Source organism: Antechinus flavipes, chromosome 4, assembly GCF_016432865.1.
Source record: "Antechinus flavipes isolate AdamAnt ecotype Samford, QLD, Australia chromosome 4, AdamAnt_v2, whole genome shotgun sequence".
NCBI classification, from domain to species: domain Eukaryota; kingdom Metazoa; phylum Chordata; class Mammalia; order Dasyuromorphia; family Dasyuridae; genus Antechinus; species Antechinus flavipes.
Window position 1 is genome coordinate 179,994,051 of NC_067401.1, and position 22,379 is coordinate 180,016,429.

A 22,379-nucleotide genomic window follows, 5' to 3' on the forward strand; every position below is an offset into this window, starting at 1 on the left:
TGTTCTAGTATCCTAGAATCAGAGGGTAAAATAGAAATTTAAAGAGTTTAGTAATTACCAACTGAAAGCAATTGCAAAGTAATAATTTCCATGAATACTATAGCCAAATTCCAGAGCTTCCTGGTGAAAGGAATGTACTTTAAGCTGCTAGAAAGAAACCATTAAGATATAATGGAGCCACTGTCAAGATCATGAAAGATTTAGCAGATGCCACATTAAAGGAGCAAAGGGCTTCGAATATGATATTCAAGAAGGCAAAAAAGTTGTGTTTAGAACCAAAAATAGTGTACCAGCAAGGTAAAAAATGGGTATTTAATGACTTGGAGAGATTTTAAACATTCCTGATGAAATAGAAAATTTGACATTCAAACAGATTTAAGAAAAGCATACAAAAGTAAATGTGAAAGATAAATCAAAGATACTAAAGAAGATTTGCTGTTTATTGTTTACATGTTTTATTGTTTACTGTTTGGAAGGTGATAGATGTAACTTTAAGAATTTGTGGATTCTACATTCACATGGGCTGAGTTGATTGTATTGGAATAGTTTTTTAAAATGGTGGAAGAAGGAGGAAGGAAAAGGAAGAATAGGGAAAATTAACATAAAAAAGGAAGATAAGGAAAATTATGTAGGTATAGGCAAATGCTTGAATTTAATGAATCTTATCTAATTGGGAAGTAAGAGGAGAAAGAGACAGAGGAAAGAGGAAATAAAAAATGCACAATAAAAGGGAGGGCAAATAAAGGAAGACAATAATTGAAGACAAAACAGAGGAGAGGGAAAGGTTAAAAAGATAGACTAAAAAATTGATGGAGGGAAATGCAATTTGTAATCTTAACTGTGAATGTGAATGGGATGAATTCACTTATATAAATGGAAGTGGATTGGCACAGAATGATGAATTACATTAGAAGAATTAGAAACCAGAATCCAACAATATGTCGTTAAAAAACAAAACAAAGCAAAACAAAAATAAACGCTCAAAACAGATGCAAACTCCACCAGGTTTTATTATGCTGAAGTCAAGGATAGCAGTCATGATTTCAGACAAAGCAAAAGTACCAAAGACAATGAAGAAATAATGATGATGATGATAATAACAATAATAATACATTTTTGTACTAAATAGCATAGCATCCAAATTCTTAAGGGAAAAATTAAATGAATTATTTGAGGAATTAAAGGACTATACTAGTGGGGGACTTATTTCCCCTCTCAGAACTAGATGGATTTAACTACAAATTAAATTTAAAAAGTTTTTTTTTAATAGCTTTTTATTTACAAGATATATTCATTCGTAATTTTTCAGCAAAACCCTCTTTTTCAACTTTTCCCCTCCTTTCCCTCACCACCTCCCCAAAATGGCAGGCATACCTATACATGTTAAATACGTTAAAGTATATGTTAAATACTATATATATATAATACACACACACATATATATATAAATATACATACAGTTATTTTGCTGCACAAGAAAAATTGGAGTTAGACATAAGGTTAAAAAAAACCTGAGAAGGAAATAAAAAATGCAAGCTAACAAAAACAGAGGGAGTAGAAATGCTATGTTGTGGTTCATATTCATTTTCCCATAGTTCTTTCACTGGGTATAGTTGGTTCTCTTCATTGTTGAGCAAATGGAACTGATTTGATTCATTTCATTGTTGAAGAGAGCCATGTCTATCAGAATTGATCATCATATAGTATTAATAGAGTTAATAATCTCCTGGTCCTGCTCTAAATAAGAAAAGTTAAGGAAATGAATAGAATTTTAGAAAAGTTACCTATGTTAGAGCTCTGAGAAAATTCAATGAGAATAGAAAAATCGAAATGAGAATAGAAAAATCGAAATGAGAATAGGACATACTTTTTTCCTCAGCTGTACATGGTGCCTTTAACAAAACAGGCCATTTATTAGGTCATAAAAAGTCACAAAAAATGCAACAAAGCAGAAATGTTAAATGCATATTTCTAAGATCATAATGTAATAATTACATTCAGTAAAGGAAATGGATTAAAAATTAATTGGAAACTGAATAATTCTACAGAATGAATTGGTCAAAGTAATTTCTTAGGAGAAAATTTATACCTCCAAATGCTTATTTTGTTTTATTTAAAAGAAAAAAGAACAGGCAAATGAATTGGACAAGCAATTAAAAAAAATTAGAATGGGACAGCTAGGTGGTACAGTGGATAGAGTACCAGCCTTGAAGTTAGAAGGACCTGAGTTCAAATCTTGTCTCAGACGCTTAACACTTCCTAGGTATGTGATCTTAGGCAAGTCACTTAACCCCAATTGCCTCAGTTAAAAAAAAAAAAAAAAAAATATATATATATATATATATATATACACACACACACACATATATATACATATACATATACATATATATATACACACACATATATACATATACATATGTATATATACACATATATACACATATATATACATATATATACATATACATATATATACACATATACATATACATATATATATATAACAAATTAAGAACTTAAGGACAAATTGATAAAATTTAAAATTAAAAAACCCCATCAAACCGATAAAGCTAAAGTTAGTTTTATGAAATAGATAAACTATTGGTTAATTTGATACAATGTAAACCATTTTACCATTTGATAACCATTGATAAAATTAAAACCATTGATTAATTTGCCTTTATATAAGATGAAAACTAGATTTCTAGTTTCAAAAATGAAAAGTATGAATGTACTACCAATGAAGATAAAGCTAAATCAATTATTATAAGTTATTTTGTCCAAGTGTATTTCATTAAGGTTTGTAATTTAAGTGAAGTGAATGATTTACAAAAATATAAACTGCTCAAGTTACTACAAAAGAAAATAGAATAGTTAAATACTTCTTTCTTAGGAAAAGAAATTGAACAGGCCTTAAGTGAGTTCCTAAGAAAAAGAATCCCTAGGACCAGATAGACATAGAATTAATTCTAACAAACATTTAAAGAACGAATTCCCAAACTATAGGAATGAACTGCTCTACAGAGAGAAAGACTAAAAAAAAGAAAATATAAAGTAAATGGGATAAAGGGAAACGCATAGTAATCTTAACTGTGAATGAGAATGGAATGGACTCACTTGTAAATGGAAATGGATTATAATGGATTAGAAACTAGAATTCAAAAATATATTATTTACAAAAGATACACAGAGAGGTAAATTATTATACAAATTCCTTTTAAAGCACAAAGATGATTTTGATACAGGGAGAGCTCAGAAAAAGAAAACTATAAACTAATTTCCTTAATGAATTTTAATGCAAAAATTTTGAAATAAAATACTAGCTAGTGGATTACAATAATGTCACAAAAATCACAAAGATACATTTTGCCAAGTGGGAATGCAGGACTGCTTTAATAGCTAGGTCTGATTTTCCATATCAGTTACAAAAAAAGGCAAAAATTACATGTTTAAATCCAAAGATGAAAATTTTTGATAGTGCATAATGCCCATTCTTAGTAGAAATACTAAAAAGGTCCAGCAGCAAGAGAGAGAGAGAAATTCCATTTAAAATAATTGTAGAAAATATAAAATTTGGGAGTCTACCTGCTAAGACAAAACCAGGAACTATATATACACACAATTACAAAAATAGTTTTCACACAAATAACGTTCGATCTGAACAGCTGGAAGAATATTAAAAAAAAACCCAAAAAACTGGGACCCTAATACATTGTTGGTGGGGTTGTGAACTGATGTATCTATGCCCAAAGGCATGCCAAACCATGCATACCTGTCCAGCAGTGTCTCTACTGGGCCTGTATCCCAAAGAAGTCATTAAAAAGGGAAAAGACCCACACATGCAAAAATATAAAAGAAATGATCAGCAGGATGATTTCAGAAAAAGGCCTGGAAACTTATATTAACTCATGCTAAGTGAAGTAAGTAGAACCAAGAGAACATTGTACACAGATTATGTGATAATCAACTGTAATGGATGTAGCTTTTTTTAACCACTGATGATTCAGGTCAATTTCAGCTGCCTTATGATGGAGAGAGCCTTCTGCATCCCGAAAGAGGACTGTCGGGACTGAATGTATTTTCACCTTTGTTGTTGTTATTTGCTTGATTTTTGTTTGCTTTCTAATTTTTTTTTTCCTTTTTGATCTGATTTTTCTTGTGCAACATGATAAATGTGGAAATATGTTTAGAAGAATTGCACATGTTTAACCTATGTTGCATTACTTGCTATCTAGGGGAGGGGATGGGGGAAGTGAGGAAAATTTGGAACACAAATTTTGTAAAGGTGAATGTGGGAAACTCTCTTTGCATGTATTTTGAAAATAAAAAGTTATTATCAAAACAAAAAAACTAGAAAGCTTAGGAATAAATGGAACATTTCTGAAAAAATTATGCTGTGTCTAAATTGTCAGTAATGCACTTAAACTTGAAAGTTTCTCAGTAAGTGAAACAAGCGGGGTCATCATTACAATTATTCAATATTGCATTAGAGGGAGGATTCTGGAAAGTTGGAGGAGTAGATCAGTAAATTTCAAGTTCTCTAGATTCTCTCCCCCCTCCCTCCCATAACAAAACCTCAGGATAAACATAGACTTTTTTAAAAAAACTTTTATTTAATAATTACTTTATATTGACAGAATCCATGTCAGGGTAATTTTTTTACAACATTATCCCTTGCACTCGTTTCTGTTCCGATTTTTCCCCTCCCTCCCTCCACCCCCTCCCCTAGATGGCAAGCAGTTTTATATATGTTAGATATGTTGCAGTATATCCTAGATACAATATATGTTTGCAGAACCGAACAGTTCTCTTGTTGCATAGGGAGAATTGGATTCAGAAGGTATAAATAACCCGGGAAGAAAAACAAAAATGCAGATAGTTCACATTCGTTTCCCAGTGTTCTTTCTTTGGGTGTAGCTGCTTTTGTCCATCATTTATCAATTGAAACTCAGGTCTCTTTGTCAAAGAAATCCACTTCCATCAAAATATGTCCTCATACAATATCGTTGTCGAGGTGTATAATGATCTCCTGGTTCTGCTCATTTCACTTAGCATCAGTTCATGTAAGTCTCGCCAGTCCTCTCTGTATTCATCCTGCTGGTCATTTCTTACAGAACAATAATATTCCATAACATTCATATACCACAATTTACCCAGCCATTCTCCAATTGATGGGCATCCATTCATTTTCCAGTTTCTAGCCACTACAAACAGGGCTGCTACAAACATTTTGGCACATACAGGTCCCTTTCCCTTCTTTAGTATTTCTTTGGGATATAAGCCCAATAGAAACACTGCTGGATCAAAGGGTATGTACAATTTGATAACTTTTTGGGCATAATTCCAGATTGCTCTCCAGAATGGTTGGATTCGTTCACAACTCCACCAACAATGCATTAGTTTCCCAGTTTTCCCGCATCCCCTCCAACATTCATCATTATTTTTTCCTGTCATCTTAGCCAATCTGACAGGTGTGTAGTGGTATCTCAGAGTTGTCTTAATTTGCATTTCTCTGATCAATAATGATTTGGAACACTCTTTCATATGAATGGTAATAGTTTCAATTTCATCCTCTGAAAATTGTCTGTTCATATCCTTTGACCATTTATCAATTGGAGAATGGCTTGATTTCTTATAAATTTGAGTCAGTTCTCTATATATTTTGGAAATGAGGCCTTTATCAGAACCTTTAACTGTGAAGATGTTTTCCCAGTTTGTTGCTTCCCTTCTAATCTTGTTTGCATTAGTTTTATTTGTACAAAGGCTTTTTAATTTGATATAATCAAAATTTTCTATTTTGTGATCAGTAATGGTCTCTAGTTCATCTTTGGTCACAAATTTCTTTCTCCTCCACAAGTCTGAGAGATAAACTATCCTATGTTCCTCTAATTTATTTATAATCTCGTTCTTTATGCCTAGGTCATGGACCCATTTTGATCTTATCTTGGTATATGGTGTTAAGTGTGGGTCCAAACATAGAATGTTCAAACACAAAGAAGATTTGGGGCAGAACAGGGGCCTTCCTGCACAACTCAAGAAGACCTGATCTGTGAAACACAAACATCTCTAGGCAAGCAGAAACAGGAAGTTGGGACCCCTGAGGCTAGCTGGGTTTGCTTCATCAGTAATCTTTTCAGTGGGAGTGGGGAGGGAGTGTGTGGGGTGTGGGGTGCAGTGCACGGTGCAATAGGGAGAGGTTTGGGGGTCTGAGTCCCAGAACACTGAGGAAACCTGCTGATTAGGAATGGCCCAGTTGTACTGCAGAGACTCAACCCTGGGCAGGAAGGAATCGGCATAGGGCAGAAGAGCGTTGGGGCAGAAACTCTGTTAGTTGCAGACATTTGCAGGAGAGTGAGGCTTTTGGTTTGGAGTTCCAGGTAAGGGGACACCATCATTCTCACAGTTAGAGGTGCTTCTCCTAATACTGCTCACTTAAAAAAGAGAGAACAGGCAAAGAAAGAACCCAACCATAGAAACTTAACTATGGGAATAGGAAAACCAGGGTTCAGTATCAGAGGACAATGAAGTAAAAAAAGCTTCTATCCCAAAGAGTAAGATTAAATGGCTTCTTTCCCAAAGAAAATTTATAGAAAAATTCAGAAAAGACAAAAACAAATAAATATAAACCATCCCAAGAAAAATAAGCTTATGGAAAAAGAGTGAACTAACTAGAAAAGAAATGACAGAATGTTAAAGAAAATTAGAATTGGGTAAGAAGAAGCCAGTGAAACTATAAGAGACTAAGAAATACAATGAAAACAATAGAACAGAATGTGAAACATTTTATAAAACAATGACAGCTGGAAAACAGATCAAGAAGAGAAAACGTAAGAATAATTAGAGTGCCTGAAAGTAGTTCCAAAAAAAAAAAATAATAATAATGTAAAAGTAATGTAAGAAATCATCCAAGAAAATTGTCCTGACCATGGAATTTACAGAGAGGATAGAACATGAGGGAAAAGTAGAAATAGAAAAAAAAATCACCAAAGAAATCCTTTGTGGAAAACAGGATGATTATTGCCAAATTTAGAAACCCTCAGATCAAAGAGAAAATTTTCAAGAAACAGGAAAAAAAAATTGAAATATGCTGAAACTACAATGAGAATTGTGCAGAATTTGGCAGGAGCCACAGTAAAGAATTGCAGGTCTGGAATCACATATTCTGTCAATGAAAAGAATTAAGCCCCCAGCCTAAAAATATCCAGCAAAATACCCATAATATTGAATGAAAAAAATGAATATTCAATGATTTTCAGGACTTTGTCTCTCAACCAAACCCAAATTTAACAAAATTTGACATCAAAAAATTTTAACACAAAATAGCCAATGTCCAAGATCAATTTCATGGAGCTTAACATGGACAAAATATTTGTTTTTTACATAGAAATGTAGACCATATGTTTAAGATTGACATTAGTAATTGGGTTGCTCAGAAGAAAGATTGGGGCAGTGTTGAGTATGATCTGACTGTACAAAACAAAATTGTTTAGGAAAAAGGTAAAGATAGTAATTATGATATATAAATGGGGTACAGAGGAAGAACTGAAAGGCATTAAGAATTTGTAGAATTTATGACAGTGGGACAAGGTGTGTAGATTAATGGGTAATAAAGGATAAGTTGGGGTACAGAAGAGTATGTAATGCTAGTGGGACAAGATGTGTAGATAAATGGAAAGGGATAAAGTGGGGAAAAGGTAACATAAGATAAGGTCCGGTTACAGAAGTGGGTTTACATCAATAGGAGCCTGATTAGGTATGTAGATTAATGGGGAATGGAATAAAGAGGGAAGGAAAAGTTTGGGGAAGAAAATAAGGGAGCGATTCACAAGTTCATGTCACTCTTTGTAGATATGAGTTATTTAGAAAACCCTAGAGAATCATCTAAAAAACTAGTTGAAACAATGAACAACTTTAGCAAAGTTGAAGGATATAAATAAATTCATATATATATATATATATTCCTTTCTGTGTAGTACCAACAAAACTCAGCAGGAAGAGATATAAATGCATTTAAAATACATGTAGAGCATATCTGCCAAGACAAACCCAGGAACTAAATGGACAGTTACAAAGCACTTTTTATAGAAATAGAAAACAGAAATATTAATTGCTCATGGGTAGAATATAATGAGATGACAATTTTGCCTAATTTAATTTACTTAGTCTGTCATACCAGTAAAACTACCAGAAGAATTATTTCATAGAATTAGAAAAAATACTTACAAAATTAATCTGGAGAACAAAAATTGAGGAATATTGGGGGTAATTGCTGAAAAATGAAAAGTGGAGGAAGGTGGCCCAGCAGCACCAGATTTTAAACTATATTGTGTGGTAGTAATCATCAAAATTCAATAAAAAACTGGGACTGGCTGAGAAACAGTGGAATACCATACATAGTGGTAAGTCACTATAGCAACATAATATTTGGATGAGAACTCATCATTTAACAGAAATTGCTGGGAAGATTCAAAAGTAGTTTAATGGAAAGTGACATCTTATACCATGTATGTGGATAAGTTTAAAATAGATAAATGACTGTTCAAATGATAAGTTCAAAATGTATGAAGGGTGATATTATAAGTAAGTTGGGGAACTTTGAAAAGTATACCTAGTAAATCTATGAATAAGAAAAGAACTGATGACCAAATAAGTAATAGACAGGATTATGGGAAATAAAGTAGATAATTTTAATCACATTAAAGTTTTTGTAGAAACAAAACTTTTATAGCCATAATTAGAAGGAAAATAGGAAATTGGGAAAATTTTTTACAGCAGATTTCTCTGATTAAGGACTTATTAAACAGAACTAAGTTAAACTTATAAAAAAAGTATTCATTATGATCAAAGAATATAAACAGCCCAATTTTAAAAAGTAGAACTTTATGCTATCAATAATCATATAAAAATTGTCCTAAATCATTATTGATTAAAGATATAAATAAAAACAATTCAGTATCATCTCATCTCAAAGAGAAAAGGAAAGGGGAAAGGTCTAAACAGAAATATTTTTAGCTCTTTTGTTGTGGTAATGAATTGGAAATTGATGTCATACCCATCACCTGAGGAATGATTGAATAAGTTGTGTTATATAATAATGATGAAATACTATTACGCTTTAAGAATAATGTGCAGGTTCAGGGAAAAAAAAAAAAAAAGACAACTCTGAATCCTAAATCTTTGCAGAAATCCTAAACAGGATTGTGCTTAACATTTTCTTAGAAAGTTGCCCTGCCAGGACTTTTGCCCATATTTTTTGCTCAGTGCCAATAAATCCTTTTTTGCCACAGATTTCAGGTTTGCTAATTCTTTCCCAAGGGTCCCGTCCCTCCTCCTGGCACCTCATCACAACTACCACTAATCTCATCACTAGGAAGATTTATATGAACTCATGCAAAGTGAAATGACTGGAACCAGAACTTTGCACACAATTACAGGAATATTGTAAAGATGTGAAAAAGAAGGTTGTGTTGTATTGTATTGTAAAGGTATGAAAGACTTAGCTACTTAGATCAACACAGTGTTCCAATTCCAAAGCACCCATGATATGCTATCTACTTCCAGAGAGAAAACTCAACTCTTAGTTGAAATATTGAAGTATACTTAAAAATTGTTTTTTATTTGAAGCTAAAATAGAAAATAATAAAAAACTTAAAAGGCAAAAGAACATAAGGGAAGATTGAAAATGTCAAATTTCCATTTCAGGAAAGCATAGAAGACATTATATTCTGAATTGTCCATCTTTTCTTTGTTTCCTTGTAGGTTTGTTTTTTCCTATATTGTGCACTTTTTATTTTATTATTCTTTCCTCCCTTCCCATGTCCCCTAAGCAAGCTACAGTTTAACCCTGATATGTTTATGGGTACATATATTATACACAGATACAAATATGTATCTGTATATATATATATATATATATATATTTATATATATATACACTCATAATGTACTCACAGACACACATATATAGATAAATGTTTTGCATAATTTTACATGTGTGTTAGATATATTGCTTACCTTGCCAAGGGGAAGGGGTTGGAAGGAAATGCAACATGCTATCATTGCATTTCCTATTGCCAGTCTTTCTTAATTCCCAGGGCTTCAGAGAAATCTCTGGTAAATATTAATATCAAATTTATCTCTTGCTGAGGTCATCAGAAATCCTCTGGCTGCTGTCTCACAAGGACGCAGTTAAAGCACAACAGAGCATCCTAGAGTATTTACCAACAAGTTCAGGAACTTTATTCACATGGGTTATATCCTACTCCTTCACTCTCTTAGTTCCTTCTCTTAGCAGAGCTCCAAGTGAAAAAAAGAGTCGGGCTTTTCCCACACTGAGCTTATATCGGATCCATGATGTCACAGGCACAGCCAATCAGAGACAGAGACATTTCTCGTTCCTGATTCAACTTCAGAGTGAGGTTGGACATCCCACCCACAAAGCTGGTCCCTATGTGCTCATAACCAATAACCCCAGGGGATCTCCAGGCCAGATATGCCTGTGTCACATCCTAATTGTGTTGCCCTGACCTCTCTTTGACCCTAACAAGGAAAGAGACAGTTTAACTCAATTAAAAAAATTAATTTTTTTTACATATAATTGGGAAGTAAGTATTTAACAAAATAAAAAAGATTAGTAACTTTGGAGAATACAGTTTTGATAAGAATATTGAAATTGAAAGCCTAACTATAAGAAGTTATAAAGAGAGAGGAAAGTGCATACCTCTATTGCAGATGGAGTTTTTGTTGAATTTAGTCACAAAGGACAGAAGCAATATAGAATAATAGTTCTTTGGAACTAAAAGATAAATTGAAGGCCTTTTGAGATTAGGGGAGACATAGTAGACATGTTTGTAGCCATTGTATCCAAGGAATGTGACCTGGAGGTAGCTTCTCAATTACCAGCATTTTGATTTGATGTTTTAGAGAAGAGCATGAAATTCAAAAAAAGAGCACTTAAATTAATAATGAAGACAACTTAGAAGTGGTAGTGAGGGCAACACTGTATCGCAACTTCCTTATCTTGACCAGTTAGACAAGGATAAGGAAAGGGGTACTCAGTTCTAGAAAGTGTTGCCGAGGAGAACATGTCTTTGGGGGGAGCCAGGTTTCAGTAATAGGTAGAAGGAGTGAGAAAGGAAAAAAATTTAGGATGAAGGCAAGTTTGTTGCCTATAGAAAAATAACAAGAGGGCACAATGGATGAAAATGTGGAATCATTTGGTGGGAGCTAGGTAGTGGGGTTTGAATATAGGAATTCAGAATCACTGGATGTGTAGAATATAACCAAATATGTGACTGTTCATGATTGAGTGATGGGTGTATCAGAGGTATCCAACAGGAGAACAAATGCAACACATGATTGAAAGCATATGGTTAGATGATCAGATGGGAAGCCCCACCTCATAAGTTCTCTTCTTTCTGAAGTCTTGAGTTTAGGCAAGAAAAGGCAAAATAGAAGATGAAACTCAATCCTGAACACAGGAGACTGAAATCTTCTATGTCAACGAACTTTTCTTTCCCCAAGAACAAGGATAATAAGTAAAGAGATCATTGTTCTCCTTTTGCATAGTAGGAAATAGGTGCAAGAAATTCAGGTTTGTCTTCTCCCACCTGAGGAATCTTTAAGTAGGCAGCCCTTGGATCTGACAAATGTATAGAATAAAACTTAGACTATGGAACCAAGCCACTCCAAGTCTGTGTGTGTGTGTGTGTGTGTGTGTGTGTGTGTGTGTGTGTGTGTGTGTGTGTGTGTATGTGTGTGTATGTATGTGTGTGTGAAAATAGAAGCCATTGGGCTTTTTTAGGGTCAGTTGTCTTTTTCTTTTAGAATGAATCTTGGCCCAGTGCATAAAGCATCAGCCCTGAAGTCAGGAGAACCTGAGTTCAAATCTAGTTTCAGACATTTAACATGTCTTAGCTGTGTGACCCTGGGCAAGTCACTTAACCCTAATTGCCTCAGCCAAAAAAAAAAAAAAAAAAAGAATGTAATGATTGCATCATCCATTGTATTTATCTTCATACTTTTTTTTGTGTGTACTATGTTTATATTTTAGAAATTTTACTCAATTCTTATCTTTTGGGAATTTTTGAACTTTTAAAGTTCTATATCCTATAAAATTATACTCATTTTAGAGTCATAAATTATTCTTGGTTGTGTGTCTTTACATGTTGTCTTTTTAGATATATCATTCTGTAATGCTTTAAACTCTTTCCTTTTGGCTGAATACAGTTTGATCTGCAAACCCTGAATTTGAGTATGACCTTTCTTGCTTTCTTCAATATAAGCTTTCTTTCTGGGGGAGAGCAATGGATTCTTTCTTTCTTTTTTTAACTTTGCCTTCTAGTTGCAACCTAAGTAGATTTCTGAACTATGGTATTTATATGGCATAGCTTCATAGTGGTGGTTTTGGGGTCCCTTGAACTTGGGGGGGGGCTTCTGTTCTGGTAATCTGATTTCTAAGTCCTCTGACTTGCACTACCTTCCCCCAACTTAGAAATGCTTATTGTTCTGACGATCTGCCTGATTCTGGAGACCACTCCTCAATTCATTGCTGATTGATAATCTTTTCAGTGAGAACCACTCCTACCTATAAGCCATAGAATTGGCATATCAGTGATAGAAACCTGGGTAAATGTGTCTTCTTGCTTCCCTTTTGGTGCTGATTTCTTTTGGAAATTCAGCCTGCTTTGTAACGGCATTACAATTACAACTTTGCCTCTTCACTTGGATATGGGTTCAAGCCTACAAATTTTTTTGAGACACCTTGTGACACTGGCCTATGACCGCAAACTTTTGGGCTTCCAAATCAACAGTATCTAGACTCTTTTTTCGAGGGGAGAGAGGCATCATGGCTTTCAGGTAGTTCAATGATTCTTAAATTATCCCCCCTCAATCTTTGTTTCTTGATCAGGTTTTTGATACTAGATACTTATATTTTCTTCATTTTTTTTGGACTTTATTGTAATGTCAGTTACTTTTGCACTTACTGAATTTTCCATTCTAGATTTCAAGGTGGAATCTATTTAACTTTTTGTGGAGTTTTCCATCTAAGTTCTAAACTACTTAATTACTTTTCAGTTTATTTTCCCTATTTTAAAAAAAAATCTTTAATATATTCCAGTGTTTTTGTAGCCTTTATGACTAAGTCATTCTTTTCTCTGGGCTCAACTTGAAATTATTGCTAGTTTTTCTCTTTCTGGATTTAATTTTTGAGCTTTTTCCAAAATCAGTAGTGTTGTTTTTTTTCAATTGTGTTTGCTATTTTCTTGTGTTAATTTGTATCTTCAGACTGAATTTTTTCTTACACTTTTGCACATGTATTAAATTCCATTTTTCCTGTATTCTTGGCTATATTGTTCATAAATTATTCACTTATTCAAGTCTCATAGGTAATGTGTTCCATATTAATTTATTTTTGGAATGTCTCCCTTTATATATGGTCATGTATCCATTTTGACCTTATCTTAGTAAATGGTATGAAATATTGTTCATGTTCAGTTTTTGTCAGATTTCTTTCCAGCTTTCCCAACATTTTTACCAAATAATGAATTCTTATCCCCCAAATTTTATACTTGTCAAAACTGGGTTTTATTTTTTATTTGTGTCTGTAAATTGTATGTCTATTTGCCTTTCTGTTTCTTAGACAATACTCCAGATAGTTTTGATATTGCTGCCCTATAGTATAGTTTAAGATTTGGTGTTATTAAGTTTTTTCCTCTTTACATTTTTTTCATTAGTTCTTTTGATATTCTTGACTTTTTGATATTCCAGATAAATTTTATTATTTTTTTCTAGCTCAGATAAATAATTTTTTTGGAAATTTTATTGGGATAGTACTGAATATATAGATTAATTTAGGTAAAACTGCCATTTTTGTTACATTCCTCCCATCTACCTATGAACAAGTAATACTTCTCCACTTGTTTAAATCTAATTATTGAAAAAAATTTTTTTAAGATTTTGTTCATGTAGTTCCTGGGTTTGTTTTGGCAGGTGTACTTCCCATATTTGATATTACCTAGAGTTATTTTAAATGGTATTTCTCTAGCTAGCTTTTCCTACAAGGTCCTGTTAGTGATATATAGAAATGTTGATGATTTATATGGGTTTACTTTATTTTCTTGTACTTTGCTAAAATTATGAATTATTTCAGTAACTTTTTACTTGACCCTTTAGGATTTTCCAAGTATATCATCATATCATTGGCAAAAGACAGTTTTATTACCTTATTGACCATTTTGATTTCTTTTTTTTTTTCTTATTGTTATTGCTAGGATTTTCAATACATCATTGAATAATATTCTTGATCTTACTGGGAAGGTTTATCTCCCTTAGAAATAACGCTTGCTAATGATGCTAATTAAATGCTCTCAATTTAATTTATACTTAAACTTAAAAATAAAATATTAAATTTATACTTGAAAAAGTCCATTTTAAGTTAAACCTCTGAATTCTTGGCATGAAAATCAGTTGTTCATAGTATATAATATTTGTAATATTTTGCATTTATATTTATTAATGAAATTGGTTTAATATTCTTTTTTTTTTGTTTTTACTTTTCCTGCTTTAGGTACCAGTATCATACTTGTTTTATTTATAAAAGAAGGTTGGTAGGATCCCTTCTTTGCTTAACACTCCAAATACTTTATTTAATATTGGAATTAATTGGTCTTTAAATATTTGATAAAATTCACTTGCAAATCTGTCTGGTCCTAGTGCTGTTTTCTTCTTTCTAGGTATTTTATATTTTTTGTAAATATTCTTCAATTTTATTTAAATTGTTAAATTTATTAACATATAATTGTGTAAAATTACTCCTTGTAATTGTTTTGATTCCATCTTCACTGCTAGTGATTTCATTTTTGATAATTTTTTGATATAGTGATTTTATTTTCTTCTCTCTTTAAAATTTTATTTTAACAAATGATTTTGGTTTTTTCATAACACCAACTTCTAGTTTTATTTACTGATTCAATTTTTTCTTATACTCAATTTTTGTTGATTTCCGCTTTAATTTTTAGAATTTACAATTTAGTGGAATTTTGGAATTTTAGTTTTTTATTTGCATACTCAATTCATTGGTCTGCTTTTTCTGTTTTATTGATGTAAACATTTAGAGACATAAATTTTCCTCTGATTGCTGGCTTTTGCCATCTCCTATAGTGTTGGAATTTTTACAAACTGCTAACTAATTAGAGTTAATCTAATCTTACAAGAAGATGTTTTGGGCAGAACCTGAAACAAGGTACTAAGTAGAACTAATTAGTACAATGCTTGTGTTTGCATCTTTACTCGTTGGAGTTCACAAGTTTGCCAGCTTCACAAAGTAAACTTTGTAACTTTGTAAGTTCACACCTCCCTTAAAGCTCTTAGGACCAGAGAGCACTATGGGAGAAAACCCATAATCCCATTCTCTCAGAAGAGATATAGGGCCAGTGAAGAGAGAGCTCTTCCAGAATATATTACACTTGGCTGGCTGGTCGCAGAAGAGAGTTCAGCTGCATTGGAGAGGAGCACTCTCGTGCAGACACTTTGGGAGATTTCATCTGACTTACACCAGAAGCTCTCTCTCCAAGGCAAGGAGAATATTTTCCATTTGGCTGGCTGGTGGCAGAAGAAGAGTTTTTAGAGGATAAAGCTACGAGTGGAGAGTTCAGTGGACAACCAGATTCATCTTCATCTCACACCACTGTAGTTGGTGGCTGGGCTCCTGCACTTCCCCCACTGAGACCAAGCTGGTCTGAAAGACTCACCAGAAAGCTAGCCGAGCCCCAAGTGAAGGAGACAAGAGATTCATTCCATTTCTGTGCTGGTTGGAAGCTGAAGAAAGCAGAGGCAGAGGCTAAAGGACAAAACCCTTGGATTTGGAGACATTCGGAGGGCTCTAAGCCATACCGGCTGTGTTTTAAGAAGAACAAGAACTCCAACATTTGAACTCCCACACTATAGGTTTTTGATATATTATCTCATTTTTGTCATTTGCTTTAATGAAATTATTTCTATGATTTGTTCTTTAATCTACTCATTCTTTAAGATTAGGTTGTTTAATCTCCAGTTAGGTTTTTTTTTTTTTTTTTTTTTTTTATGTCTTCATAGGCCTTTATTCAATATGATTTTTATTGCATTGTTTTGAAAAGGAAGCTTTGATATTTCTATTTTTAGCCATAAAATTTTTATGCCCTACATATTTTGTAAAGCTATTGCTGGAAAAAAAAAAACTATTCCTTTTATTCCTATTGAATTTTCTCCAGATATCTATCATATTTAACGTATCAAAAATTCGGTTTACTTCCTTGACTTTTCTCATTTGTTTTTTATCTGGTTCTGAAAGTTAAAGTCCCCCATTATTATAATGTTGAGGTTGAGAAAGGGTGAACCCCCAAAGTCCCAGATTGGTGTCACAAGGTATCTTAAAAGAATTTGCAGGCTTGACCCTATCTCCTAGTCAAAGGGCAAAGTTTATTAAAAGTCATTACTGAGCTGACTGAATTCTAAGAGAATCCAGTAAAGAAACAGTACCAAGAAGATACTCTTATACAGCTTTTAAATCATAGATATGTTAATTCTATTCTATAGCTGAGGTAGGGCTAGGGAAAAAATCTGATGAATTGAGAGTAGTCTCCTCAACTTAATCAACTTAAGCTGATTGTCATTGAACTGAGGATCTCCTCAGTCAGAAGTGAACTGAGAAATAGTCTATTTAGAATCAGACTGAGTTTTCTAAGGAGTAGTCAGAATCAGATAGATTGGGAATTTCCTGAGGCAGACTCCAAAGTTAGAAGATTTAGGGCTATTGACTTATTGCCCCACAAGGACAGGGGACCTCATATTACAACAATATTAGTATCTATTTTTATTTATTTATTTTATGAGACATTTGAGGTTAAGTGACTTGCCCAGGGTCACTTAACTAGGAAATGTTAAGTGTCTGAGGCCAAATTTGAACTCTGGTCCTCCTGACTTCAGGGCTAGTGCTCTACCTACTACTCCACCTAGCTGCCCCAATTAGTATCTATTTTCACCTGTAATTCATTTAACTTGTCTTTAAACAATTTAGATGCTATATAGTATTTGGTGCATATAGATTTAATCTTTATTTTGTTTCATTGTCTATGATATCATAATATGGTTTCCCTGTTTATCTCTTAATTAAATTTATTTTAGCTTTAATTTTCTTTGAGATCATGAATGCTATCCTGCCTTTTTTTTTTATATCTCAGCTGAAGGATGACACCTTATTATTTTAAATCTCTACGTATCATTTTAAAGTGAGTTTCTTGTAAGCGACATATTGTTGGAATTTGATTTTTATTCCATTCCTTTGCCTGTTTTTTTCTTAATAGAATTTCCCATTCACATTCAAAGTTATAATTCCTATTTGTATATTTCCTTCATCCTATTTTTCCTCACTGTTGTCCTCAGAGTCTTTTTTTACCTTGTCCCTCCTCTAGTTTACTTCTAACCATTTACTCTCTAATTCATGTCCTTTTAAGAATTCTCTCCCTTATCCCTTTCCTTTTACCCTCTTTCTATTTACAACCTTTGCTTTTCTCTCCTCTACTCTCCTGAATCTTTCTTTCTCTTTTAAAAGTGCTCCCCTCCCCATTTTGTCTCCTCACTCTCTTTTTTCTTTCACTTATTCTTTAGAATTTGTATTCACTTATTCTTATTTATGTTTTCTCTTTTTAACCCAGATCTGATGAGAGTAAGGTTTCAGCACTACCAGCTCTCCACTCTCTTTATGTATGGATTCATTTATGAGATAATTGCTCCTTATTACCTTTTTTTAACCCTGTCTTATTTTTTTGAGTTACCTCTGTCATACTTAGCTCAGCCCCAACCTTTCTTTTTTTCTTTTCTTTTCCAATCTTTCTTTTCAAACTATCCAAATACTGATGACAGTCTTAAGAATATTGATGTTATTTTCAAATATAAGAAGTAAACAGTTTGACCTTATTGATTCCCATGTAATTTTCTATGTTTTGATCTTTTTATCACAAATACCTTTCACTTCATTAAATATCTCTCCTCCCCTCCCCACTCCCTTTTAGGATTATAGTAAACTTTTCTGGGAAAATTATTTTTGGTCACAATTCCAGCTCTTTTGTTCTTCAAAATAAAGTGTTTCAAAAAGTCTTTGAGTGTAATGACTGCTAGGTCTTGGATAAAATTCTGGTTGTATGTATTTGAATTTCTTTTTCTTGTTGCTCATATTTTTTCCTTAGCATTGGAGCTTTGCAACTTGGCTATGATATTCTTGTAGGTTTTTCTCATGAGATCTCTTTCATGGTGATGAGTGGATTTTTTTCTGTTTCTACTTCACCCTCTTGTTCTAGATCTTCAGGGCAATGAAAAATTATTTCGTTTGATATTATCTTAAGATTTTTTTTTAAATTGTAACTTTCAGGTAATTTAATAATACTTTTATTGTCTTTTCTGGATCCCTAGATCACTTGTTTTTCTGTTCATGTTTCCAATTTTCTTTTTAATTATTTTGTTTTTGTATTTGTATTTTTCCTTTTTGTTTGTTTGTTTGTTTCTTGCTTTTCTTAGGCATATATTTTGAATATGGAGCTTAGCCTCATGTAATTAAAACATCAGAATTACCAAAGCTGTTTAATGTGCTTGTTAAATGTTATCCTCATGTTTATGTTGTGCTGACATTATGCTAAGAAATACTCTTCATGACAACACTGAGATGGGTAGTATAAGTATTCCTATTTTTAAAATACATGAGGAAACTGAGATTAAGAGAAGTATTACATCTAGCACTTGAATTCAGTGCTTTTGATGTTGATGTCTTTTTATATTATATTCTCTTCTGCAAAGATAAGCCCAAATTAATTTGCCTAAGATCACATACCTAGGAAGTGTTAAGTGTCTGAGGCCAGATTTGAACTCCGGTTTTCCTGACTTCAGGGCTGGTGCTCTAACCATTGTACCACCTAGTAGCCCCCTTGAGTTTTATTTCTTGATGGCTTAACATGTCATTCACTTCCCCTTGCCCAATTCTAGTTTGCAAGGAGCTGTTCGTTTCCTTAATATTTTGGATTTCTTTTTTCATTTGGCTAACTTTGTTGTCACAATTTTCTTGATATATATATATTTTTTTTGGTTTGCCCTTTTTTCTCTTATTTTTCTTTGATCTAGCTTATTTGATTTTTGAAATCCTTTAAGTTCTAAGAATTTGGACTTGGGACCATTTGACATTGATGTTTGAGGTAAAAGCAGTTTTTAAAAATTCATTCTTTTCCTCTTGAATTCAGATTTTCTTTATTGCTATAGTAGCTGTCTGGTTGGGTTCTTTCTCCTTTGCTTATTAATTTTTATTTTATTTAGCAGCTTATTGTTATAATCTTTTTTAGTTTTGGGGTTTGGAGAATGATGCGTTAGGCTTCATGTCTTACTATTATTTTCTGAGCTTTGTCAGGGGTCTCAGCCTCAACATTTCTGTGGCCCCTGTTTGTTCTTCACTTGGGCCAAATCTCTTTCCATGGGGTCTCTCCTGAGATCTTCTTTATTTGTCCCCAGGAAGATCACTGCTCTTCCTCAACTCTTGTTAATTTTTTTCTGCTCTCAGTTCACCCTGAGGCATTGTTTTGTCTTGTTTCTGGAGGAAATCTTAAAGAACATAGGATTTTCCCAGAATCTTTATGAAATATATTTCTTGTTAACTTTGGGAATATAATGAAATCCACTCTAGTCAACTATATCAGAAACAATGCTTGAAAGTATATCCCATTACAACTCTACCATCTCCTATATTCATTCTTTGGAGTAGAACTTTTTAAACAATTTTTAGGTGCAACTTCTATACCTTTTTAGTTCTCCTTTTGTTTTTAGAAGTGTTCAATTCTTTATGATCCCATTTGTGGTTTTCTTGGAAAAGATAATGGAGTGATTTTTTGTTTTCTTCTCCACCTTATTTTACAGATGAGAAATTGAGGTAAATGACTTGTCTAGTATCTCCCTAGTTCTACATTATTATTGTTTATTGACTAAATTATGTATAGCTAGGAGTTGTTATGAGTAACTTTAAAGTAACATTTGTATTAATATATGAATGAGTGCATAGATTTTGAATATGGAGCTTAGCCTCATGTAATTAAAACATTAGAATTACCAAAGCTGTTTAATATGCTTGTTAAACGTTATCCTCATGTTTATGTTGTGCTGACATAATGCTAAGAAATACGCTTCATGACAACACTGAGATGGATAGTATAAGTATTCCTATTTTTAAAATACATGAGGAAACTGAGATTAAGTAAAGTGTTACATCTAGCACTTGAATTAGGTGCTTTTGAGGTTGATGTCTTTTTTTAAAAATTATATTCTCTTCTGCAAAGATAGGCCCAAATTAATTTCTTCCTCTATGTATGTCTTAAGTATTTTGGTTTCTTTGGAGTTATTGGTCCTTTGTTTTTTAATTAAAATATTTAACAGATTAAGAGAATGGTATGGTGTTTAAGAAAATAGTATAACACAGTAGATAAATGATCCAGAAGCAAAAATTGTTTTTAAAATCCTTTCTCTCAAGTGACCTGTAATTTATTCTTAAAATATTCTTTACCCCCTTTTTTCTACTTGAATCATAACTGCCCTAGTCCATTACTGCTCAACTGTAATACACTCTTCTTTATTACCTCTCAACTGCACTATTATTTTTAACTTCCCTTTCCTCACCCCCTTATATTCTCTGATTCTCCCCTCTCTAATTCATTTTTCATACAAGTGCCAAAAGATTATTTAACTCTTTATCATGTAGGTCATCTGAAAATTTGCTTAATTTTTTCTTTTATATATGTTTAATTTTCACTATATTTAAAGATGTGCTTTTTATTCTTTAGGAAATATAATTTGTATTAAAGTCATGTCTAAGGTGTTTTTATAAGACAGTTTGATGTTACTTTTAATATCTAGTCTAGATAGAAATTTTTTTTACAAATACTCTCCCCAAATTATGATGTGGCTTTTGTTTTCTAGTCATTATTTGTATTTTTATTTATGTTAGTGCTAAGGAAGACTGATATTAAAATATTGATCCTTCTCATAATTCCCCCCTTTCCCTGCTTGTAATTTTACTGTCTCTCTATTTTTTTTTTTTAAGAGTAAGAATGCAATGATGGGTATTGCATGTGTTTATCTTTGATATATTAACCTTTTTTTAAAAAAATAATTCTTTTCAGAATTCCTTGAAGGAGGAGTTGGCCATGTGGAAATGTTGTTTCGTTGCAACTATTTAGCATTAGTTGGTGGTGGAAAAAAGCCAAAATATCCCCCCAATAAAGGTATAGTAATTATGTATTTGACAGTTTTTAACATTATATTATATTTGTAACTTTCCAGATGCTTTCACTTCTCTTTCCTAGTTTTATTCTCATAGCCTGTATCACTATTTAATTTTAACAAAAGAGTAAATTGAGGGAGTTCTCTAAACAAAATAACAATTATTAGCAGGAGCATGCTCTGTCAATAAATGAATCAATGACTTGCTTCCATTAATGTCAAAGACCTCAAGCAAAAGAACAATTTCCCTTATATATGTTTTGGAGAGTACAGAACAAAGAACAGAATAGGACATTATGGAATTGAAGGCAACAAGATTGCTTACAGAGCTGAGGCACAAGGAAAACTGTGATTGTTGAAAGTTTAGTAATATGGGGTATTCTTCTCTTAAGAGACTAAAAAGTATTATTGAGTACAGGTATAAGATAGCAGCCCAGACTTTTGGATAGCAAACCAGACATCTGAAGGATATTTCAATATAGTAAAGATAACAGGCCCACTCCTTTTCTGGTCACGTTTCCTGAAGTAGCAGAATTCTTTGCAGTAAGAATAGATAGAATTTAAAATTTAGCCCATTACAAGCCACCTAAATCGCCATACTTGGTTTGGAGACAGAGAACTGTGACTTAGGCAAAATCAGGGCAAAATCAATTACTTCTGAGTAAGATCAAGGAAAAAATTGTAGAGGCCCAAAAGGTAAAAATCCATCCAGATCTTGAATCTTATAGTAACTTGTCTAGCAAAATTCCCTTTTCTTATTGAAATAGTAGACACTGCTTGTCAACATAATAAATTAATAATCTAGAGACTGAAGCAAAATGCAAACACTTTTTTGATTAAAGGCAAACCTTTGAATTTCTTCACACTTTTGTTTGGAAAAAAAAAAAAAAAGAGCCTAAAGATATTTAGGTGAAAGATACTTGAGACAATGGTATGATAAACTTTATCTTGATGAGAATCTCAACTATTTGCATCTCTGTCTAATTAACCAAGATCCAGACTTAATCATTTACATCTCAGTAGATCTTGTTTGTCAGAGAAAATTATAGGAACTTCAAAGAGTATATTTTATATCAAATCTGTGAGCA

The 22,379-nt window shown here is 32.7% G+C and overlaps 1 protein-coding gene across 5 annotated transcripts in view; it reads left to right on the forward strand.

The window, feature by feature from the left end:
- WDR45B (WD repeat domain 45B) overlaps positions 1 to 22,379 on the forward strand; it is a 141,291-nt gene that overhangs the window by 49,285 nt on the left and 69,627 nt on the right. For all 5 annotated transcript variants that reach the window (XM_051995648.1, XM_051995644.1, XM_051995645.1 and 2 more), the window contains exon 3: positions 21,192 to 21,293. In XM_051995648.1, the coding sequence (XP_051851608.1) occupies positions 21,192 to 21,293 (102 nt within the window). The remainder of the gene's footprint in view (positions 1 to 21,191; positions 21,294 to 22,379) is intronic.